Here is a 26,390-nt window from a genome sequence, read left to right as displayed (position 1 = left end):
TAACAGCGTGCAAAGAGGACTGCGTCTCTCAAATGCGCAAAATAGCACACGCAATTCAGTTAGTACTTTTGCCCTGATGAATAATCAATATGGGGCGTACCCGCCAGAAATCCTAAATATTGGGAGGGGTAAGATGCAAATATCTCCATTTACCACACGCAATGAGATTTACCAAGCCTGAAAGTAATTGCGGGGATTGTGATTGCGTCTGTATTTACAACCCAGTCTCACACAAAAACGTACCCTGCCTACGTTGGTCCAAAGTGCAAAAACGTAGAGGGGCTACAATATTAGCCCTTGAAATGTATAACTGTTACGTTTTTTTAGCCCTTAAAACGTATAACTGTTACATTTTTCTGCCGATTCGTTTTGCGCCCAAGTCACGTGACTTTTAAGATTCTGGCCATGATTCCAACAAACACGGTGGACATTTTTCATTTTTGAGTGAAGAAAATCAATATTTTGAGTTAGTTTCTGCATAGAAATGCGTTTTGATTACATTTCTAGCAATACATATTTCACTTTCATAATATTCACTCAGTAAATGTATATAATCTCTTGCTTGCTCGTGGTTGCAAGGTTTTTTCAGATCTCGTCAGAATAATGTAAATCTGGAACGTTTTAAAAACGTGAAATGGTTACATTTTTGGTTGCTGTACACGCTGTGAAGAAAATCAATATTTTGAGTTAGTTTCTGCATAGAAATGCGTTTTGATTACATTTCTAGCAATACATATTTCACTTTCATAATATTCACTCAGTAAATGTATATAATCTCTTGCTTGCTCGTGGTTGCAAGGTTTTTTCAGATCTCGTCGGAATAATGTAAATCTGGAACGTTTTAAAAACGTGAAATGGTTACATTTTTGGTTGCTGTACACGCTGTGAAGAAAATCAATATTTTGAGTTAGTTTCTGCATAGAAATGCGTTTTGATTACATTTCTAGCAATACATATTTCACTTTCATAATATTCACTCAGTAAATGTATATAATCTCTTGCTTGCTCGTGGTTGCAAGGTTTTTTCAGATCTCGTCAGAATAATGTAAATCTGGAACGTTTTAAAAACGTGAAATGGTTACATTTTTGGTTGCTGTACACGCTGTGAAGAAAATCAATATTTTGAGTTAGTTTCTGCATAGAAATGCGTTTTGATTACATTTCTAGCAATACATATTTCACTTTCATAATATTCACTCAGTAAATGTATATAATCTCTTGCTTGCTCGTGGTTGCAGGGTTTTTTCAGATCTCGTCGGAATAATGTAAATCTGGAACGTTTTAAAAACGTGAAATGGTTACATTTTTGGTTGCTGTACACGCTGTGAAGAAAATCAATATTTTGAGTTAGTTTTTGCATAGAAATGCGTTTTGATTACATTTCTAGCAATACATATTTCACTTTCATAATATTCACTCAGTAAATGTATATAATCTCTTGCTTGCTCGTGGTTGCAAGGTTTTTTCAGATCTCGTCAGAATAATGTAAATCTGGAACGTTTTAAAAACGTGAAATGGTTACACTTTTGGTTGCTGTACACGCTGTGAAGAAAATCAATATTTTGAGTTAGTTTCTGCATAGAAATGCGTTTTGATTACATTTCTAGCAATACATATTTCACTTTCATAATATTCACTCAGTAAATGTATATAATCTCTTGCTTGCTCGTGGTTGCAAGGTTTTTTCAGATCTCGTCAGAATAATGTAAATCTGGAACGTTTTAAAAACGTGAAATGGTTACATTTTTGGTTGCTGTACACGCTGTGAAGAAAATCAATATTTTGAGTTAGTTTCTGCATAGAAATGCGTTTTGATTACATTTCTAGCAATACATATTTCACTTTCATAATATTCACTCAGTAAATGTATATAATCTCTTGCTTGCTCGTGGTTGCAAGGTTTTTTCAGATCTCGTCGGAATAATGTAAATCTGGAACGTTTTAAAAACGCGAAATGGTTACATTTTTGGTTGCTGTACACGCTGTGAAGAAAATCAATATTTTGAGTTAGTTTCTGCATAGTATTTTGATTACATTTCTAGCAATACATATTTCACTTTCATAATATTCACTCAGTAAATGTATATAATCTCTTGCTTGCTCGTGGTTGCAAGGTTTTTTCAGATCTCGTCAGAATAATGTAAATCTGGAACGTTTTAAAAACGTGAAATGGTTACATTTTTGGTTGCTGTACACGCTGTGAAGAAAATCAATATTTTGAGTTAGTTTCTGCATAGAAATGCGTTTTGATTACATTTCTAGCAATACATATTTCACTTTCATAATATTCACTCAGTAAATGTATATAATCTCTTGCTTGCTCGTGGTTGCAAGCAGGGGCGATTTTAGCATCAGAGCTTTGGGGGGGCTCAGCCTACCAAAGTTCATGGACCACAGAACCCCTAGGGGGGTCCGGGGGCATGCCCCCCCCGGAAGAAAAATTTGTAGATTTTAAGTAAAAATGGATCAATCTGGTGCACTTTGAGGTCAAAATGAAGAGACTAGATCTATGAAGACCTATACACATCAATATCTTCTTTACTGTTCTGTGGTTTTACAGCGATGAAAAAATAATTGTTTCCCTATATATATTCTGCATACAGGTTATGGTAGAATTTTGCTTGCATAAATAATACCAAAATCACTTCAGGGGAGACTCAAGTAAAGTAATATTTTGCTTTGTAGGCAAAAGTAAAATTAAATCAAATCAAATGGAACTTCCTAACTTATTGGCTGGAATAATATTCCGACAAGATAATAATATACTGTAAGCTAAAGCAGGAGTTTGCAGTCAACTAGTTGAAAAGCAGCCACTTGCGATTCTGAAGGGCTTAATTTCATTCAGAAGACAAGAGACCCGTTTGAAAATATGTTCTTCACTTATGCCCATATTGTTTCTCAAAAGACATTGCATCCATTTAGACCCGCTTTACTGCGAGCTAGCATGATGGCTGGCTGGCTTGGTGTGTCATGGTAGCCTTGCCAATCGTCACCTGTCTGGCAGGCACATGACAAGTTATTTTGTTTAGCTACTACAACGGTATGCGCTAATTTGCACATCAATATGCGCTAATTGAGTAACTAACGACTCTGACTGCTCAATGCTCACCTCACAGTCTCATCATGAGTGGGGACTGGGGAGAATGATTGTTGACTGTAAAAGGCTACTTCGTTGTGTGTGTGTGTGTGTGTGTGACCTGTGTGAAGTGAAGGGATTAGGCACATAGATGTAGGAGGGAGCGCCTGGCAGTAGCGGTTCTAGAAACTTTTCGGGTGGGCTGAGTCAGGGCCCCCTTGGTGGGATGAACCCCCCTAAATGTTTGTCAGCACACCCTAAGAACATAGAGGGGGGAACTCACACACAGCGCATTGAGTGGAATCAGAAACTGCTAGTAATGACCACCAGAGGGGAAAAAAAAAAAAAAAAAAAAAAAAAAAAAAAAAAAAAAAAAAGTCTCTATTTTTTTGGGGGGGCTGAGACTTCTTTTGGGGGGGCTCAAGCCCCCCCAAAAAGGGCCTAGTGGCGCCCCTGGTTGCAAGGTTTTTTCAGATCTCGTCGGAATAATGTAAATCTGGAACGTTTTAAAAACGTGAAATGGTTACATTTTTGGTTGCTGTACACGCTGTGAAGAAAATCAATATTTTGAGTTAGTTTCTGCATAGAAATGCGTTTTGATTACATTTCTAGCAATACATATTTCACTTTCATAATATTCACTCAGTAAATGTATATAATCTCTTGCTTGCTCGTGGTTGCAAGGTTTTTTCAGATCTCGTCAGAATAATGTAAATCTGGAACGTTTTAAAAACGTGAAATGGTTACATTTTTGGTTGCTGTACACGCTGTGAAGAAAATCAATATTTTGAGTTAGTTTCTGCATAGAAATGCGTTTTGATTACATTTCTAGCAATACATATTTCACTTTCATAATATTCACTCAGTAAATGTATATAATCTCTTGCTTGCTCGTGGTTGCAGGGTTTTTTCAGATCTCGTCGGAATAATGTAAATCTGGAACGTTTTAAAAACGTGAAATGGTTACATTTTTGGTTGCTGTACACGCTGTGAAGAAAATCAATATTTTGAGTTAGTTTTTGCATAGAAATGCGTTTTGATTACATTTCTAGCAATACATATTTCACTTTCATAATATTCACTCAGTAAATGTATATAATCTCTTGCTTGCTCGTGGTTGCAAGGTTTTTTCAGATCTCGTCAGAATAATGTAAATCTGGAACGTTTTAAAAACGTGAAATGGTTACACTTTTGGTTGCTGTACACGCTGTGAAGAAAATCAATATTTTGAGTTAGTTTCTGCATAGAAATGCGTTTTGATTACATTTCTAGCAATACATATTTCACTTTCATAATATTCACTCAGTAAATGTATATAATCTCTTGCTTGCTCGTGGTTGCAAGGTTTTTTCAGATCTCGTCAGAATAATGTAAATCTGGAACGTTTTAAAAACGTGAAATGGTTACATTTTTGGTTGCTGTACACGCTGTGAAGAAAATCAATATTTTGAGTTAGTTTCTGCATAGAAATGCGTTTTGATTACATTTCTAGCAATACATATTTCACTTTCATAATATTCACTCAGTAAATGTATATAATCTCTTGCTTGCTCGTGGTTGCAAGGTTTTTTCAGATCTCGTCGGAATAATGTAAATCTGGAACGTTTTAAAAACGCGAAATGGTTACATTTTTGGTTGCTGTACACGCTGTGAAGAAAATCAATATTTTGAGTTAGTTTCTGCATAGTATTTTGATTACATTTCTAGCAATACATATTTCACTTTCATAATATTCACTCAGTAAATGTATATAATCTCTTGCTTGCTCGTGGTTGCAAGGTTTTTTCAGATCTCGTCAGAATAATGTAAATCTGGAACGTTTTAAAAACGTGAAATGGTTACATTTTTGGTTGCTGTACACGCTGTGAAGAAAATCAATATTTTGAGTTAGTTTCTGCATAGAAATGCGTTTTGATTACATTTCTAGCAATACATATTTCACTTTCATAATATTCACTCAGTAAATGTATATAATCTCTTGCTTGCTCGTGGTTGCAAGGTTTTTTCAGATCTCGTCAGAATAATGTAAAACTGGAACGTTTTAATAACGTGAAATGGTTACATTTTTGGTTGCTGGACACGCTGTGGAAAAAATATATATTTTGAGTTAGTTTCTACATAGAAATGCGTTTTGATTACATTTCTAGCAATACATATTTCACTTTCATAATATTCACTCAATAAATGTACATAATCTCTTGCTTGCTCTGGTTGCAAGGTTTTTCAGATCTCGTCAGAATACCCTGGCTACGTTGGTCCAAATGCAAAAACGTAGAGGGGTTACAATATTAGCCCTTGAAATGTATAACTGTTACATTTTTCTAGCCCTTGAAATGTATAACTGTTACATTTAAGGAAAAATAAAATTGCTGCCATTTCTTTGATTCTCGGTCTAAATTGCAATATTTTAAGATAGTTTCGCCATGAAAAGCAGATTTTATCATATTCATAGCAAGAAATATATTTTGGTTATTTTACCCTCATTTAATGGATCTTATTGACGGAAATGTATGAACCATGTGCTTGTTTTACTTCCTTTGAGTAATAAAACCACCAATTCTCTTGCATGGCCCCGTTATTAAAATATATGCCAGGCCCAGTGCTTAATTTCTAAAGTGGGAGGTCCCGGAGCGCAGACGATGAGTGGCTCCGGTGCGAGAGAAAAAAAAAACACACACAAACACACACACACACACTGTTGAACTGTCCGTTTTGACGTTAACGGCGATTTTCACAATGATATCTGCAACATTTCTTAAGGCAGAAACACCACTGTATCATTGTTAATTACACAACATTAGTGGGTTAATTTCCTGCAAACCAATTTTCATGTTTTTCCCTTCGATTGTGAGAAAAAAAAGAGTTGTTTCACGCTGAGAGCATCATGCCAGCCAATCAGAATCCTGGAAAAAACATCAACAAATGACACGTGTAACTTCCAGGCTGATTTATGGTTCCGCGTTACACCAACGCAGAGCCTACGGCGGAAGTGATACTAGTAGCTGATTGGCCGATATGTGATCATCATCATCATCATCATCATCATCATCATCATCACCATCATCACCACCATCATCATCATCTTTATCATCACCTTCATCGCCTTCATCATCACCTTCATCATCATCACCATCATCATCATCATCATCATCATCACCATCATCATCATCATCACCTTCATCATCATCATCACCATCATCATCATCATCATCGCTACCACCATCATCATCATCATCACCATCACCATCATCATCATCAGTCAAGTCAAATTGCACATGCGAGGTCCCGTTCATCGCTGCTTGCAGCTTTAATTTATATATAACTATTTTAACATTTCTAAACACAAAAACACGAAAGTGTCCTTGATAATTCAATAATACAATAGGTTCATGTTAAGGACATCCGTTTTAATTAGTTCTCCTTCGATTATGAGATGTTATTAATGCTCAGTAGACACAGGAGGTTTGTTATGTATTGTTATGAGGCCTATTTCGTGTCTATTTTTGAACAGTTCACTAATGCTTTGAGCTAGGAAGCTGAAATTCTAGACTCTGTATCAAGAGGTGACTTTCATCCACTGTGCGGATTTTCAGATCTCTGTGACCTTCGGAAGTGTCAAAGGTCACCGCGTCTGTTGCTTTTCGGCCTGCTAAGACTATTTTGTGTCTTTTTTTGCATAGTTCACTAACGCTTTGAGCTAGGAAGCTGAAATTCTAGACTCTGTATCAGGAGGTGACTCTCATCCACTGTGCCGAGGTCCAGACCCGTGCGACCTTCGGAAGTGCCAAAGGTCACCGTGTGTGGTGCCTTTTTCAGGCCTTTTTTGTGTGTTTTTTGAATAATTCACTAACGCTTTGAGCTGGGAGGCTGATTTTTGACTATGTTGCAATGCAGAAGGCCCTTTGCTAGGATCTTTTGGTCTTGTGGCTGTACGACTTCCACAGAGCTAGTTGGCATTGCAGAGGGTTTACAGAGTTGAGACTTGGTAAGCCCAATTTAAGCCCCATATGGGGGCCACAGGTCAAGTTTTACTTGGTTTGGTCAAATATTGTGGCAACGGTGTCCGTTCGAATGTTGGAAAAGGTGACGTTTCAAAGCCCCGCCCATCGAAAAGTACAGGTCTGATCTGCACCAAACTAACGTCTGTCTGATCAGGGGATGCCCCCGAACAACATATAAAAAATTCAGACTCCTAGCTAAAGGCGTTAGTGAACTATGCAAAAAAAGACACAAAATAGGCCCTGTTCCATTAGTCAGGAGGCTCTCAGAGCTAGAGGTTTCTACACCCTCCTAACCAGCCAGAACGTTTTAGAGGAAACACTGTTGCAGAAGTCATAGAAATCTGAATTTTTTATATGTTGTTCGGGGGCATCCCCTGATCAGACAGACGTTAGTTTGGTGCAGATCAGACCTGTACTTTTCGATGGGCGGGGCTTTGAAACGTCACCTTTTCCAACATTCGAACGGACACCGTTGCCACAATATTTGACCAAACCAAGTAAAACTTGACCTGTGGCCTCCATATGGGGCTTAAATTGGGCTTACCAAGTCTCAACTCTGTAAACCCTCTGCAATGCCAACTAGCTCTGTGGAAGTCGTACAGCCACAAGACCAAAAGATCCTAGCAAAGGGCCTTCTGCATTGCAACATAGTCAAAAATCAGCCTCCCAGCTCAAAGCGTTAGTGAATTATTCAAAAAACACACAAAAAAGGCCCGAAAAAGGCACCACACACGGTGACCTTTGGCACTTCCGAAGGTCGCACGGGTCTGGACCTCGGCACAGTGGATGAGAGTCACCTCCTGATACAGAGTCTAGAATTTCAGCTTCCTAGCTCAAAGCGTTAGTGAACTATGCAAAAAAAGACACAAAATAGTCTTAGCAGGCCGAAAAGCAACAGACGCGGTGACCTTTGACACTTCCGAAGGTCACAGAGATCTGAAAATCCGCACAGTGGATGAAAGTCACCTCCTGATACAGAGTCTAGAATTTCAGCTTCCTAGCTCAAAGCGTTAGTGAACTATGCAAAAAAAGACACAAAATAGTCTTAGCAGGCCGAAAAGCAACAGACGGGGTGACCTTTGACACTTCCGAAGGTCACACAGATCTGAAAATCCGCACAGTGGATGAAAGTCACCTCTTGATACAGAGTCTAGAATTTCAGCTTCCTAGCTCAAAGCATTAGTGAACTGTTCAAAAATAGACACGAAATAGGCCTCATAACAATACATAATAAACCTCCTGTGTCTACTGAGCATTAATAACATCTCATAATCGAAGGAGAACTAATTAAAACGGATGTCCTTAACAAGAACCTATTGTATTATTGAATTATCAAGGACACTTTCGTGTTTTTGTGTGTAGAAATGTTAAAATATGAATTAAAGCTGCAAGCAGCGATGAACGGGACCTCGCACGTGCAATTTGACTTGACTGATGATGATGATGATGATGGTGATGGTGATGATGATGATGATGATGATGATGATGATGATGATGATGGTGGTAGCGATGATGATGATGATGGTGATGATGATGATGATGATGATGATGATGATGAAGATGATGATGATGATGATGATGATGATGATGATGATGATGATGATCACATATCGGCCAATCAGCTACTAGTATCACTTCCGCCGTAGGCTCTGCGTTGGTGTAACGTGGAACCATAAATCAGCCTGGAAGTTACACGTGTCATTTGTTGATGTTTTTTCCAGGATTCTGATTGGCTGGCATGATGCTCTCAGCGTGAAACAACTCTTTTTTTTCTCACAATCGAAGGGAAAAACATGAAAATTGGTTTGCAGGAAATTAACCCACTAATGTTGTGTAATTAACAATGATACAGTGGTGTTTCTGCCTTAAGAAATGTTGCAGATATCATTGTGAAAATCGCAGTTAACGTCAAAACGGACAGTTCAACAGTGTGTGTGTGTGTGTTTGTGTGTGTTTTTTTTTTCTCTCGCACCGGAGCCACTCATCGTCTGCGCTCCGGGACCTCCCACTTTAGAAATTAAGCACTGGGCCTGGCATATATTTTAATAACGGGGCCATGCAAGAGAATTGGTGGTTTTATTACTCAAAGGAAGTAAAACAAGCACATGGTTCATACATTTCCGTCAATAAGATCCATTAAATGAGGGTAAAATAACCAAAATATATTTCTTGCTATGAATATGATAAAATCTGCTTTTCATGGCGAAACTATCTTAAAATATTGCAATTTAGACCGAGAATCAAAGAAATGGCAGCAATTTTATTTTTCCTTAAATGTAACAGTTATACATTTCAAGGGCTAGAAAAATGTAACAGTTATACATTTCAAGGGCTAATATTGTAACCCCTCTACGTTTTTTGCATTTGGACCAACGTAGCCAGGGTATTCTGACGAGATCTGAAAAACCTTGCAACCAGAGCAAGCAAGAGATTATGTACATTTATTGAGTGAATATTATGAAAGCGAAATATGTATTGCTAGAAATGTAATCAAAACGCATTTCTATGCAGAAACTAACTCAAAATATTGATTTTTTCCACAGCGTGTCCAGCAACCAAAAATGTAACCATTTCACGTTATTAAAACGTTCCAGTTTTACATTATTCTGACGAGATCTGAAAAAACCTTGCAACCACGAGCAAGCAAGAGATTATATACATTTACTGAGTGAATATTATGAAAGTGAAATATGTATTGCTAGAAATGTAATCAAAACGCATTTCTATGCAGAAACTAACTCAAAATATTGATTTTTTCCACAGCGTGTACAGCAACCAAAAATGTAACCATTTCACGTTTTTAAAACGTTCCAAATTTACATTATTCTGATGAGATCTGAAAAAACCTTGCAACCACGAGCAAGCAAGAGATTATATACATTTACTGAGTGAATATTATGAAAGTGAAATATGTATTGCTAGAAATGTAATCAAAACGCATTTCTATGCAGAAACTAACTCAAAATATTGATTTTCTTCACAGCGTGTACAGCAACCAAAAATGTAACCATTTCACGTTTTTAAAACGTTCCAGATTTACATTAATCTGACGAGATCTGAAAAAAACCTTGCAACCACGAGCAAGCAAGAGATTATATACATTTACTGAGTGAATATTATGAAAGTGAAATATGTATTGCTAGAAATGTAATCAAAACGCATTTCTATGCAGAAACTAACTCAAAATATTGATTTTTTTCCACAGCGTGTCCAGCAACCAAAAATGTAACCATTTCACGTTATTAAAACGTTCCAGTTTTACATTATTCTGACGAGATCTGAAAAAACCTTGCAACCACGAGCAAGCAAGAGATTATATACATTTACTGAGTGAATATTATGAAAGTGAAATATGTATTGCTAGAAATGTAATCAAAACGCATTTCTATGCAGAAACTAACTCAAAATATTGATTTTCTTCACAGCGTGTACAGCAACCAAAAATGTAACCATTTCACGTTTTTAAAACGTTCCAGATTTACATTATTCTGACGAGATCTGAAAAAACCTTGCAACCACGAGCAAGCAAGAGATTATATACATTTACTGAGTGAATATTATGAAAGTGAAATATGTATTGCTAGAAATGTAATCAAAACGCATTTCTATGCAGAAACTAACTCAAAATATTGATTTTCTTCACAGCGTGTACAGCAACCAAAAATGTAACCATTTCACGTTTTTAAAACGTTCCAGATTTACATTATTCTGACGAGATCTGAAAAAACCTTGCAACCACGAGCAAGCAAGAGATTATATACATTTACTGAGTGAATATTATGAAAGTGAAATATGTATTGCTAGAAATGTAATCAAAACGCATTTCTATGCAGAAACTAACTCAAAATATTGATTTTCTTCACAGCGTGTACAGCAACCAAAAATGTAACCATTTCACGTTTTTAAAACGTTCCTGATTTACATTATTCCGACGAGATCTGAAAAAACCTTGCAACCACGAGCAAGCAAGAGATTATATACATTTACTGAGTGAATATTATGAAAGTGAAATATGTATTGCTAGAAATGTAATCAAAACGCATTTCTATGCAGAAACTAACTCAAAATATTGATTTTCTTCACAGCGTGTACAGCAACCAAAAATGTAACCATTTCACGTTTTTAAAACGTTCCAGATTTACATTATTGTGACGAGATCTGAAAAAACCTTGCAACCACGAGCAAGCAAGAGATTATATACATTTACTGAGTGAATATTATGAAAGTGAAATATGTATTGCTAGAAATGTAATCAAAACGCATTTCTATGCAGAAACTAACTCAAAATATTGATTTTCTTCACAGCGTGTACAGCAACCAAAAATGTAACCATTTCACGTTTTTAAAACGCTCCTGATTTACATTATTCCGACGAGATCTGAAAAAACCTTGCAACCACGAGCAAGCAAGAGATTATATACATTTACTGAGTGAATATTATGAAAGTGAAATATGTATTGCTAGAAATGTAATCAAAACGCATTTCTATGCAGAAACTAACTCAAAATATTGATTTTCTTCACAGCGTGTACAGCAACCAAAAATGTAACCATTTCACGTTTTTAAAACGTTCCAGATTTACATTAATCTGACGAGATCTGAAAAAAACCTTGCAACCACGAGCAAGCAAGAGATTATATACATTTACTGAGTGAATATTATGAAAGTGAAATATGTATTGCTAGAAATGTAATCAAAACGCATTTCTATGCAGAAACTAACTCAAAATATTGATTTTTTTCCACAGCGTGTCCAGCAACCAAAAATGTAACCATTTCACGTTATTAAAACGTTCCAGTTTTACATTATTCTGACGAGATCTGAAAAAACCTTGCAACCACGAGCAAGCAAGAGATTATATACATTTACTGAGTGAATATTATGAAAGTGAAATATGTATTGCTAGAAATGTAATCAAAACGCATTTCTATGCAGAAACTAACTCAAAATATTGATTTTCTTCACAGCGTGTACAGCAACCAAAAATGTAACCATTTCACGTTTTTAAAACGTTCCAGATTTACATTATTCTGACGAGATCTGAAAAAACCTTGCAACCACGAGCAAGCAAGAGATTATATACATTTACTGAGTGAATATTATGAAAGTGAAATATGTATTGCTAGAAATGTAATCAAAACGCATTTCTATGCAGAAACTAACTCAAAATATTGATTTTCTTCACAGCGTGTACAGCAACCAAAAATGTAACCATTTCACGTTTTTAAAACGTTCCAGATTTACATTATTCTGACGAGATCTGAAAAAACCTTGCAACCACGAGCAAGCAAGAGATTATATACATTTACTGAGTGAATATTATGAAAGTGAAATATGTATTGCTAGAAATGTAATCAAAACGCATTTCTATGCAGAAACTAACTCAAAATATTGATTTTCTTCACAGCGTGTACAGCAACCAAAAATGTAACCATTTCACGTTTTTAAAACGTTCCTGATTTACATTATTCCGACGAGATCTGAAAAAACCTTGCAACCACGAGCAAGCAAGAGATTATATACATTTACTGAGTGAATATTATGAAAGTGAAATATGTATTGCTAGAAATGTAATCAAAACGCATTTCTATGCAGAAACTAACTCAAAATATTGATTTTCTTCACAGCGTGTACAGCAACCAAAAATGTAACCATTTCACGTTTTTAAAACGTTCCAGATTTACATTATTGTGACGAGATCTGAAAAAACCTTGCAACCACGAGCAAGCAAGAGATTATATACATTTACTGAGTGAATATTATGAAAGTGAAATATGTATTGCTAGAAATGTAATCAAAACGCATTTCTATGCAGAAACTAACTCAAAATATTGATTTTCTTCACAGCGTGTACAGCAACCAAAAATGTAACCATTTCACGTTTTTAAAACGTTCCTGATTTACATTATTCCGACGAGATCTGAAAAAACCTTGCAACCACGAGCAAGCAAGAGATTATATACATTTACTGAGTGAATATTATGAAAGTGAAATATGTATTGCTAGAAATGTAATCAAAACGCATTTCTATGCAGAAACTAACTCAAAATATTGATTTTCTTCACAGCGTGTACAGCAACCAAAAATGTAACCATTTCACGTTTTTAAAACGTTCCAGATTTACATTATTCTGACGAGATCTGAAAAAACCTTGCAACCACGAGCAAGCAAGAGATTATATACATTTACTGAGTGAATATTATGAAAGTGAAATATGTATTGCTAGAAATGTAATCAAAACGCATTTCTATGCAGAAACTAACTCAAAATATTGATTTTCTTCACTCAAAAATGAAAAATGTCCACCGTGTTTGTTGGTATCACGGCCAGAATCTTAAAAGTCACGTGACTTGGGCGCAAAACGAATCGGCAGAAAAATGTAACAGTTATACGTTTTAAGGGCTAAAAAAACGTAACAGTTATACATTTCAAGGGCTAATATTGTAGCCCCTCTACGTTTTTGCACTTTGGACCAACGTAGGCAGGGTACGTTTTTGTGTGAGACTGGGTTGGTATTTAATACGTTCGAAAGGAAGGTGCTAATCTCCACATGCAAAAGGAGAAATATTTTATATGAATGTTAAATCGAGAATTATTCAGCAAAAGGTTGCCACAGGAGGCACATTAATTTTTTTATTTGTGATAATAAATAAATCACGTGTTTTCATGGAGAAAAAAGTGTTTCTTATTGTGCGCCTGTTCTGCAGTTGTCATACCCCGGTGTTGTGCCGTATTCAGCACCCCTGCCGTGAAAAGCACCCCCTCGTCTGACAAAAATCATATTCTCATTCCGTGTCACGTTCTGCTGAGCGTCCAGTTTTGTGTTAATGATTCATGTTTAAATGCGCTCATGGATTCCACAATAGTCATACTTTCCCACAATCACAGTCACAGATAACAAAAATCGGGTAAATGGTTATTGATGTCATTAATTAATAGCCTGCTTACTGTGTTGTCTTCCGTAATATTTGTAAATATATATAATATAAACTCCTAAGTATGTGTTTGTGTGAGTGTGTATATATAAATATATTGAAGTGTCAGTGTGTTGTTTTTTTTCTTGGTCTACTTATCATTGAATATATGAGGGGGTGCTTTTCACGGCAGGGGTGCTGAATACGGCACAACAATTTGCCTCTTCCACTAATATCTCTAACTCCAACTCGTCAAATTTCATTTTGCGCTTGCGACTATATCCTGCTTTCCATCCAGACTCTCCATGGCGCAAAGTTTGCGCCGCAAACCGTAAGACGCGCAACACCTCATTTAAATACTGAGGTTTGCACCTGTTATCAATTGCGCACGCAATCTTAGTTGATCACCCGCAAAACACACAACAACAGCACGCTGCAAACTTTTTCAGTGCACACGCAATTTAGTACTCTTTATTTAGGATCTTAGTAAATCGGGCCCTTAAAGTATAAAAGTAAAAGTAATGTAAGGGGGAAAAAAGCCATTAAGGACAAAAGCCATTGAAAATGAATGCATCTTAGTATAATGCAAATATATTAAAGAACCATATCTGTGTACTATTGAGCATTAACATGTGTTTCAGAGAGCAGGAGATATGATGACTAGTTGCCTATAAGTATTGTAATGGTGCAAAAAGTCAAACATCAGAGGCATGTTATCATTTATCCTAACCTTTATTGGAATGTACATCCAAGTTTAGTTGCAAGAATCTGAGGGAACGGATGTAAGAACAAAACTGGACAAGAACATCTGAAACAACCACAACCAAATTCACTCTATCCGGATGGAGCAATTTAACTGGATAGTTTTTTTTTTTAAGGCCGAAATGAAATAAAGTAACGAGTTTGTTTTTAAAATGTAAGGAGTAAAAAGTACAGATAATTGCATGAAAATATAAGGAGTAGAAGTAAAAAGTCGTCTGAAAAATAATGACTCCAGTGAAGTATAGATAACCAAAATTTCTACTTAAGTAAGGTAATGAAATATTTGTACTTCGTTACTTGACACCTCTGGTTCTTTATGAATGCAGGGTTGTGAGCTCACCTGTGAAACACTCCAGGAAGTCTTGTTCCAGCTTGATGGCTCGATCCAGAGCTTTCCTCGCCTGATCCTCCGACAGACGCTTGTTCAGATCCCTGCACACATTTCACATAGTTCAAATCGTTCAGTGACGCTTCTTCTTCATTGTTCTACATAGCGACGTACCGAGAGAATGTCTCATTCTGTTTACAAAAAAAGCTGGTATTTGATGTTAAAATCACATTCCAGCACAAGACTCACAGGATGTTCTCCAGGGATCGTGGTCGGATGAAAATGGCAATAGGCTGGAGTTGAGCGGCCTGAAGCCGCCTCACTGCATTGGCCGACACGTCCAGGATACAGTGCTTCCCCTGGTGACCACAGAACAAATGAAGCTGATCAATATCCTGGAAACGGGTTTCCCGAAGACAACGCTTTCAGTCCCACATTGCCAATGTGTCACCGCACTGATCAGTTCAATGGCCGGAAATAAGTACCAAAATGCCTTTGAAATGTTTTAAGTTTTAACGTCTAAATTGTGTTCAGTCACAGAGACAATAAAAGCATCTCAGAAATCACGGACAAAAAACGTTTCCATTGAAAAATAACATGACACATTAAACATCTGGAAAGAAACTGAAAGTGTTGATGGTCTGAGATCATCAGGGTGTATGTCTGTGTGTAAGGTAGATCACAGAACAATTGGAGGTCTTGTACAAGAACTTAGGGCTGGGCGATTTTGGACAAAAATAAAATCCCGATTTTTTTCTCTGAAAACCCGATTTTCGATTTCGATTTTTTTGGTAAAACTACAAAAGACAATGGAATAAATTGTTTAAAATATTTTATCTTTATTTTTAAAGAAAAATAGCAAACACATTTCCCTATTGGGAATGAAGTGCAATTGAAAGATACTGTAAATCCTCCTTGAGTTTAGTAAAGTGACAACATTTACAATTTTCTTGACCAAACAAAGATGACCAGACGAGCTCTGTCTGTAATGAAGCCAGCTGCAAAAAAGGAAAATCCATTTTCCGATTTTCCTTTTTTAACATCGATTTTGATTAATAAATCCGATTTAGATTTAAAATCGATTAATCGCACAGCCCTACAAGAACTATTGGGTGATGGTCCCTGAGCTCCTAAAAAGGTCTGGACTAAACTCCGGCTGTCCTTGACTGCGGGTGACACCCCTGGTAAAACCCATGGTTCTCTCTCACCCCAACGACTACAACGACCTTCTGCCAAGTCTTCCATGAACAATGAAACCTTTCAAATGTCAAAAGAAAGATGAAGCATTTGATGTTCCATGACCCCTCAGTCCTCGGTGACCTCCTCTCTCCCCTCCCTGCTCCTCAGGAACATGGCCGGTTATACCTCCTCTACACGTCATCTCAAGTCCTTATTTGTGGTTTTCTGGTTTCATTAAAGGTTTATTTCTCTAAACCGAACTTTCCTGTAAACTTTAAAGTACATAGACACAGACTGTGGAGACAGTTACCATGGTAACAAGCCAGTCTCACCTGCTCGGCCACCTGTCTGACGCTCTGCACGGATGTCCCATACAGGTGGTTGTTGTACTGCCCCGCCTCGATGAAGCGGTGCGACTGGATGTCCCGCTCCATCTGTTCCCGCGACGACACAAAATGGTAGTCCCGCCCATCGACCTCGTAGTCCCGGCGAGGGCGGGTCGTGTCTGTGGGCAGAGCCGATGCGTGACGTCACTGACCTCCTCCTTTTTCAGGTAACAATCTCACCAGAAAGAGCCGGACACTTACGAGGGACGCAGGAGCCAAACTTGTCGGGGAAGTCAGACAGCAGGTCGTCGTTGACCCGGTCTTTGGTCGGCCCCAGGATGATGACAGGTCGAGCGTAGTCCACTGCAGAAAGACCCACAGAGGAAAATTAATTTACACCAGTTTTTTTTATATATATATATATATATATATATATATATATACATATATATATATATATATATATATATATATATATATATATATATATATATATATATATATATATATATATATATATATAAAAGGCAAAATATAATAAACAGATGCACAACATTGTGAAGAAAGAAAGAAGATCGGTTCAAAGGATTTATGTTTAAGGACAAAACGCAAAAGTACCAAGGAAAACTAACCCAGTGAACATCTACTAAAAGTTCCTGCTGCTGAAGGTGGAGCTACAAGATGCTGGATCTTGGAGGATAATATATTATGTGTTCTTCATCCGATGAACGCCATTTTGAAACTGGAAGGAACCTGAAAATGTTTTTTATGCCCTGATACATACAACCTGAAGAATAATGGAGGATTTTCTCCCTTTTTCAAAACTATTAAAAGCAAATAACTTTAATTTAATTTTTTCCTTGTGTTGATTTTTAATTTTTCTTTTTTTTCATGCCCAATTTTTTTTACCCATTTTATTACCCAGTGCTCCTACCTAAGTCAGTCCTGGGCATTGCTCACCCTCTACCAACCCCAGGAGGGCCAAACTGAGCTCAGGCCTCCTCCTTACTTGAGGAGTGAGCAGGCTGCTTCTTTTCACCGGACAGGGTGGGGCTTCTCCGGCTGGACGTAGCACGTGGATCATGTTATTACAGAAAGGCCCTTTTTATTAAGAATTTTTTGGGCTCTCGTGGCCCTTTTATTGAGATGCAGACTGGAAAGGGGTAGAGAGAGAATGGGGAAGACACGCAGCAAAGGTGCGCGGGCTGGATTCGAACCCGCGACCGCTGCAGGAGGACTGTAGCCTCAGTATATGAGCCGCCGCTTAACCCACTGCGCCACCAATCGGCCCGTTTTGGGGGAACTTAACACGCACTTCAGCACCCACAGCGTCCCCGGCGGGAATTGAACCCAGCACATTCTTGCTGTGAGACAGTTGCACTACCAGCTGCGCCACTGTGCCACCCAAATTTAATTATTAATTTATTATCTAATGAAATGTCATCTCTCAGTAAAATTGTAAAAAAGAAAATCTGATTTTACTGGACAAAGAAGGCTGAAGTCAACACTGACCTTCAATCTGAGTGACGAGCTCGTAGCTGTGTACGAAGCCTTCTCTACCTGGAAGACAACAAAATGCAGGTTAAACGTTCATCTCCATAAAGATCAACTTGATGTTTGGATACAAGCTGACAAAAAACCCACTTTTCAGTCCTTCTTAAAAACTTGTCAAACATCCCTACGTGTTGGAATGACCAACATCTGAAATAAATGAACAGATGATGATGGAACGACCCACTGATCAAAGTGTGGTGAAATGTGTCATAGAACCGGTCTTCAGAACCTCTGAGCTCCGTATCAGCATGTATAACGCTCTATTAAACAATTCACCCAAAGACAGATGCAGCCCTTGCTTGATGCTGCTGCCAATAGAGCGGTGCTGGAATGTTGGAGCATCATGAAACAGGACAAAGATCCAGAACTCCTAAGCAGCTCCAATCCTATATCAGACAACATTCCTCAACCAGAACCTCATCAGCTGGTCTCCTTAAACCCAGACTGTTGTTAGAAGAAGAACTGATGAACCACATCACTAAGCATCACCCTGAACCAACTTTTACAAGGCTTGCTGCTTCCATCAACTTCACAATTCAGTTCTATTCTCCATGATTTGCTGAAATGTCTCAACATCTGATATTTGGTAACATGTTCTTTTGTGTTTAAAACAAATGTACTGGTGGTAAGATATGTGGTGTTACCTTTACTCTTCATCCGTGACCACTCCTTCCTCTCCACTCTGAAACACAAACAGTTTGTCTTCACTATGACACAGTTACATCAACAATACTTCAAATATGTACATGTACACCTGTTATCTGTGTTACAGGTGTACATGCAGACCTGTGTTACATATAGACTTGGGTTACATGTAGACCTGTGTTACAACTTAGACATGTGTTACACGTAGACTTGTGTTACATGTAGACTTGTGTTACATGTAGACCTGTGTTACATGTAGACCTGTGTTACATGTAGACCTGTGTTACATGTAGACCTGTGTTACACATAGACCTGTGTTACATGTAGACCTGTGTTACACATAGACCTGTGTTACATGTAGACCTGTGTTACATGTAGACCTGTGTTACACATATACCTGTGTTACATGTAGACCTGTGTTACACATAGACCTGTGTTACATGTAGACCTGTGTTACATGTAGACCTGTGTTACATGTAGACCTGTGTTACACATAGACCTGTGTTACACATAGACCTGTGTTACATGTAGACCTGTGTTACACATAGACCTGTGTTACACATAGACCTGTGTTACACATAGACCTGTGTTACATGTAGACCTGTGTTACACATAGACCTGTGTTACACGTAGACCTGTGTTACATGTAGACTTGGGTTACATGTAGAGCTGTGTTACATGTAGACCTGTGTTACATGTAGACCTGTGTTACATGTAGACGTGTATTACATGTAGACTTGTGTTACATGTAGACCTGTGTTACATGTAGACCTGTGTTACATGTAGACCTGTGTTACACGTAGATTTGTGTTACACGTAGACTTGTGTTTCAAGTAGACCTGTGTTACACGTAGATTTGTGTTACACGTAGACTTGAGTTACATGTAGACCTGTGTTACATGTAGACCTTTGTTACACGTAGACTTGTGGTACATGTAGACATTTGTTAGATGTAGACCTGTGTTACTTGTAGACTTGCGTTACATGTAGACCCGTGTTACATGTAGACCTGTGTTACATGTAGATTTGTGTTACACGTAGACCTGTGTTACATGTAGACTTGGGTTACATGTAGAGCTGTGTTACATGTAGACTTGTGTTACGTGTAGACCTGTGTTACATGTAGACTTGGGTTACATGTAGAGCTGTGTTACAACGTAGACCTGTGTTACATGTAGACCTGTGTTACATGTAGATTTGTGTTACACGTAGACCTGTGTTACATGTAGACTTGGGTTACATGTAGAGCTGTGTTACATGTAGACTTGTGTTACGTGTAGACCTGTGTTACATGTAGACTTGGGTTACATGTAGAGCTGTGTTACAACGTAGACCTGTGTTACACGTAGACCTGTGTTACAACGTAGACTTGTGTTACATGTAGACCTGTGTTACATGTAGACCTGTGTTTCAAGTAGACCTATGGTACGTGTCTACATGCAGACCTGTGTTTGGATGGGATGTATCCCAGCTCCTCCAGCTCTCCCTGCTGGTTGATTCGTCTGGCTTGCCACCACTCATCATCAGCGCTGTCAATCACATGGAGAACCTCCCCGAAGTTGAAGTCCAGAGCTTGAGACAGGACGCCACAGTCCCACTGCTTATCATAGTCGAACAGCGCCCTGAAAACCACCACAGCCCATTCAACGTTATCCAAAATGACCCTCAGGAGGATTTTTAGCTTTCACATGACACATAACTGCATCTCTTGATGGACAATTGGCCAAATATACAGTACATTCAGCGCTCTAGTGGCAGCCTGATGTGGTTGATTCGTCAAATTGTTTCTGTCTTTGATTCGTCTTCAGATTTTCTCCTGAGGCTTTTGGATGATTTTCTCTGCTGCTCTGGATGTTGATCTGCTTCATGGACTTCTGTGGTAAATTGCTTTTTATGTTTGTTCTGATTAGCTGCCATGACGACGGAAAGTTGCTTACACGTGGAAACAACTGGCTGAAATTTCCAAAAACCAGTAAGTAAACTGATTAACCCAAATAAGTTATAGAGAAGAGATCAAGGATGTCTTCTTTGACGGGGTGGGATCACAAAAACAACGCCCCGAAGAAATCGTAGAGATGTCTAGAGGTCTCAGAGTGCTTCTCTCTTTGCTACACCACTTTTAAGCAGCTGATATTATATTTTAATTTTTACTCTCTCATATTTTTCTAAGAATTCTAAGCTGCAACAATATAATTTCCTCTTTTTGGATTAAGAATGCAGTTTTAAATTCAATGTGTGAGCCCTGGATAGTTCAGTGAGTTGAGTGGGCGCCATTTGTAGAGACTGTAGTCCTTGTGCAGGCAGCGCAGGTACGAGTCCCGACCTGTCGCTCTGTACTGCAATGCCCCCCCCCCCCGTTTCCTGTCCACCTACTTTCTCAATAAAGGCCACTAGTGCCACAGAAACCTTTAAAAACAATAATTCAGTGTGTGAGGAAATCATAGATACATTTACAACAACATTCCTCAAAGAAGGTCTGGATGAGATCTCCATATTTCTCCTTTTTACATTTCAGAAAATCATGAAATATTCCAGGAATCTGGAGAAAAGACAAGGTCTAACATAGACACCTGTGATCTCTGATCCTTCAGACGGTGCTTCATCAAGAACCGTCATTCATCTGATCATCTGATGGAGCCACATGCACAAGGGTTACCATGGCAACCTATGTCAACACTACCATACATACCCCTTTTCCACCAAACTGGTTCCAGGGCTGGTTCTGTTCTGGTTCTGGGCCAGTGCTGAGTTTGGAGCCGTGCTTTCTGTTCCCACTGACAAAGAACTGGCTCCGGGCCAGAAAAAAAAAAACAGTTCCAAGGTAGCACCAACTCTTTGCTGGGCTAGAGGAACAAACCGCTTACATAAGTGGAGGGGGCGCAGTTCTTAAAACCAACGGCAAAAGCAAGACTGGGAGACGGCAACATTTTCAAATAACAATGAATCTGGATGCAGCAAAGCAGCAGTGGTCTGAGGAGGAGAGCAAATACGATGTTGTCGCTTCAATTTTCGTGCCAATCCAAACGCAGCGACATAACTGACATTTGCAGTGATCTAATAACGTGGCTCCTCTTAACACCCGAGCTATGAAAAAACAAACTGGTTCTCAGCTGGTTCGCAAGTTGAACGAGTTGTGAACCAGAACCAGCCCTGGAACCGGTTTGGTGGAAAAGGGGTAACAGAGATGAATCCACTAATGGCCCTTCTAGGATCTGGGGTCTGATGAATCAGTATTCCACATGTGTTTTTGAAGTAACAGCTGCTGCGTTCTCAGACAAGACAAAATGGTTCTTGTAGGGCTGTTCGATTAATCGATTTTAAATTGTAATCGCAATTATGTAATTAGAACGATGTTAAAACGTGAAACTCGTAGAATCGATTTTTCACTTTTTTTTTTTTTATTTTATTTTTTTTAATTGGAAATATAACTTACTGTATGTTTGCAAGTGCTGATTTGCTGATTTTTTTTCAGAGATAAAACTTTATATTTTATTATATTTTTTAAAACTTTTTTTCAACTTATTTTACAGAGTTTTGCACTTTATTCATTCATTTTGGGGCAAATGTTCAATAAAAAAACAGCATATTTGAAATAATTTCTTTGCCTTTTGTCAATTCACAAAATAATCGTAATCGTAATAGAAAATCAGATTTTGAGAGAAAAAAATCGAGATTTTATTTTTGGGCAAAATCGAACAGCCCTAGGTTCTTGACATGGTGGGCTGTGAAGTCCTCTTGTCATCTAGAACGCCGTGGAGAGATCTGAGCTACTCATCATGTACTGTCTCTACCGTGTAGCGCACGCTGGACACCTGCTGGTTACTGTGAAGGATTATCTGATACACGTCGCTGTTGTCATCAAACAAGTAAAACATAAACTATCTGGTAAATTCCCCTTCTTTTCTTTGTGAGAAGGAAAGACAATATTGCTAAGTTGTAAAAGCTGTACTGTCCCAAATGTTTAGAATTACTTTCAGGTTTGAAATGTGAAACTGGATCTTGAGTAGAACAAATATGAAGGTTTTTATTTTATGTTTCTTTTTCCGGATTTTATTTGCATTTGCAGCGCAGGTTACCTGACGTAGAAGGTTCGGGTGGCCCTCAGACTGCCAGACGAGCTGTTCATCATCTGCTCCCGCAGATCGTGGATCTTAGCTTCAAAGCGGCTGTACTCTGTACACCCACATGCATGCAGACGTGCACACACACACACACACACACACACACACACACACACACACACACACACACACACACACACACACACACACACACACACACACACACACACACAGACGCACAGGGATTTGTGAAGACAATTTAGTTTCTTCAGGACTCTAATGTGTGCACAGATCTCCTGCTCTACAGTAGCTGTTACAAGAAACCTTGTTCCTGCTTTCATGTCAGGTTCCTCCATCAGGAACACGAATATCACAACATTCACTGGTTTAACTCCACAGGGCAGGAGTTCTTGAACATGGAAAACACTTAAGCTCTGACTGGGAGAGATCAAGAAGCCCTGGATGTCTGCAGAGATGGTTGCTGCTGCACCAGCTTCTTCTGGACTGGGTGTTCAAGTACACACATTCATGAAAAAGAAGATTATGTTCATCATGTCATGATTAATGATTAAAAGAAACCCGCTATCAGTCCTGCTTCAGGTCTCTGCTGGGTCTTCTAACAAAACAATACCAAAAAACTTACATCTGCCTCCATCTGAAAATAACACCGAAAACAAGATCCTGGAGTCTATGGAGCCAAATCAAGGCCAAAAGTTTTGCTAATTTGAAAATAAAATTTGAACCTGAAAATTCTTTTTTACAGTTTCAATTTTATTTTTTTCAGTATCAGATCTTTTTTTCAGTTTCAAATCTTTTTATTTCAGTTTCAAATCTTTTTTTCAGTTTCAAATCTTTTTATTTCAGTTTCAAATCTTTTTTTCAGTTTCAAATCTTTTTTTTTCAGTTTCACGTCTTTTTTTTTCAGTTTCAAATCTTTTTTTTTCAGTTTCAAATTTTTTTTTCAGGTTCAGACTTTTGGCCCCGATCTGGCGTGGGGGGCGTGGCATCAACTGACTACGTTTCCTGAAGGCAACATGACTGAGGAACGTCCCCCGCCTTCTCTGTTATGCTGTCACTCATGATGCCACGCCCCTCTCAGTTGATGCCACGCCCCCCACGCCAGATCGGGGCCAAAAGTCTGAACCTGAAAAAAAAAATTGAAACTGAAAAAAAAGAAGTGAAACTGAAAAAAAAGATGTGAAAGTGAAAAAAAAAGATTTGAAACTGAAAAAAAGATTTGAAACTGAAATAAAAAGATTTGAAACTGAAAAAAAGATCTGATACTGAAAAAAATAAAATTGAAACTGTAAAAAAGAATTTTCAGGTTCAAATTTTATTTTCAAGTTAGCAAAACTTTTGGCCTTGATTTGGCTCCATAGGAGTCTCCCAGTCCTGTTGAAGCTGAAGGACAGCATCCATGGCCCAAAACCATGGGAGAAGGAACTGAGATCCCTCAGAGACACGAGACAACGTAGTTACCAGAAGAGACTGCTATCAGCTGAAGTCCCAGCAGAAACACTTCTGACTAATCAGACTTTTCTCCTTTTTCAATTAAAGATGTTGGTAAAAACATCAACAACTTTAATTTAGTTAAAGCAGCACAATGTAACTTTCAGCTTTTGTTGAGTTTGGTGGCTCCTCTGGACAAAAGCGGTAGTGCTTTACCAGAAAGAACACTACATTTCCCATGAGCACCAGCGCGTACTGCCGGAAAACTCTCGTCCCCGTCGCGTGCATTTGATAATGCGCTCTGGTTTTGTTCTACGGCACCTTTTTCCTGTCACGTTTTTTAGAGGGACTTCGTCATAAATTAGTAGTCCAACATACTTACTGACAAAATAAAAAATATACTTTATAACCTGTGAATAACTGAATGTTTTGCAGATCAGCCCTGCACAATTTTACAGTTCTCAGGAAAAATACTAGAAATGTTCTATACATTTTCTTTGCATTGCATTCTTTCCTCTAGTGCTGTAATTCTATTCAATTGTATTATTATTTTATAAAGCTTCCTCATTGCCAATTACACAATTTTATGATCACTATTATTATTATTCTGTGTCTGTTGTTGATATTGCCAGTAATTTTAGAATTACCAAAACCCAAGACGAATGTGAAAACATTCTAATTTTTATTCTTATTGAACATAGAGGTCTACATTTACATTTGTATCATAACAATTCTGTGTCTTGTTTTATCCCCATAAATCCCCATCGGTCGGACATCCTTCCTCGTCTTTCAGCTCACGCCAGCGAGTGAACGCCGGTGTCGTTCCAAAAAGTGATTGCCTGCCAGAATCTGATTTCTCCCCTGAAAATGCGTCTTTTTACCTGCTAAAAATTGATTGAAGGCCAAATACAGTTAATGAAAGGTTGTTTCTACCTAAATATGATTTGATCTCATTCTTGAGCTTCATAATATAAACACTAGAGCTCACAGGATTGCTTTTAACTCTTTTACAACACAAAATAGGCATTTTCACCTGCCAAAAAATGATTGAAGGCCAAATACAGTTAATGAAAAGTTGTTTCTGCCTAAATATGACTTGCTCTCATTCTTGAGCTTCATAATCTGAAAATCTGACGTTTAAACGCTATCGCTCAACGGGCCACAAATCAGATTCTGGCACGCAATCACTTTTTGGCACGACACCGGGCCAATGTTTATTCTTGTCCGGGCATTTAGCTTGTTACTCTCCCTCTTTCTTTTTTTCGCCTCCTCCGATAAAACTTTTATTATCTTCTAATTTTTCGCTGCTTTGGCCATGCTTTTGGCGCTCCGCGTTTAGCTCAACACCAGCTTCTGCTGAGCTCTGCGCTCCACGCCCCGCCCATTTTCGTCTCGACTACGAATCGGGAAGGAGGGGGAAGTGACGTACGCCGTAAAGCAGTCAAAGCCGTAAAAATGTGTAGTTTTTTAGTGTGGCAGGGTTCCTACTAGGGCTGTTCGATTTTGCCCAAAAATAAAATCTCGATTTTTTTCTCTCAAAATCCGATTTTCGATTACGATTACGATTATTTTGTGAATTGACAAAAGGTAAAGAAATTATTTCAAATATGCTGTTTTTTTATTGAACATTTGCCCCATTGGGCTTTAAGTGTAAACTTTGCTCTTATTGAACCAAAAATGAATGAATAAAGTGCAAAACTCTGTAAAATAAGTTGAAAAAAAGTTTTTTTTTAAATATAATAAAATATAAAGTTTTATCTCTGGAAAAAAAAAAATCAGCAAATCAGCACTTGCAAACATACAGTAAGTTATATTTCCAATTAAATAAAACAAGACATTTTCTAATTAAACTAAACTGGGTCTTTGCATGCTAAATAATAATGCAACCCATGAAGGAGGTAGAGGTGTGTAATGTCAGTCATTACATTTGCTGTTCACATTTGCAAGTTTTTTGCAAGGAACACGAGCCGGTCTACCGCATCTGGCTTGAGGGATGCCCGGTGGCATGTTACAACGCCCCCTCCTACACTAAAGAGCCTCTCCAATGGGGCACTTGTCGCAGGTATTGAGAGGTATTTCCATCAATCATTAATAT

The 26,390-nt window shown here is 38.1% G+C and overlaps 1 protein-coding gene across 5 annotated transcripts in view; it reads right to left on the bottom strand.

Annotated features, from left to right (window-relative positions):
• LOC133420307 (disks large homolog 4-like) overlaps positions 1-26,390 on the bottom strand; it is a 90,164-nt gene that overhangs the window by 2,114 nt on the left and 61,660 nt on the right. For all 5 annotated transcript variants that reach the window (XM_061709970.1, XM_061709971.1, XM_061709973.1 and 2 more), the window contains 8 exons: positions 22,862-22,958; positions 20,231-20,407; positions 18,785-18,822; positions 18,099-18,146; positions 16,848-16,949; positions 16,593-16,765; positions 15,331-15,440; positions 15,094-15,185 (listed from right to left, as the gene is read on the bottom strand). In XM_061709970.1, coding sequence (XP_061565954.1) covers positions 15,094-15,185; positions 15,331-15,440; positions 16,593-16,765; positions 16,848-16,949; positions 18,099-18,146; positions 18,785-18,822; positions 20,231-20,407; positions 22,862-22,958 — 837 coding nt within the window. The remainder of the gene's footprint in view (positions 1-15,093; positions 15,186-15,330; positions 15,441-16,592; positions 16,766-16,847; positions 16,950-18,098; positions 18,147-18,784; positions 18,823-20,230; positions 20,408-22,861; positions 22,959-26,390) is intronic.

Source organism: Cololabis saira, chromosome 20 (assembly GCF_033807715.1).
Source record: "Cololabis saira isolate AMF1-May2022 chromosome 20, fColSai1.1, whole genome shotgun sequence".
Classification (NCBI taxonomy): domain Eukaryota; kingdom Metazoa; phylum Chordata; class Actinopteri; order Beloniformes; family Belonidae; genus Cololabis; species Cololabis saira.
Note: the sequence above shows the minus strand (reverse complement) of the source record. Positions and strands in the feature narration are given on the sequence as shown.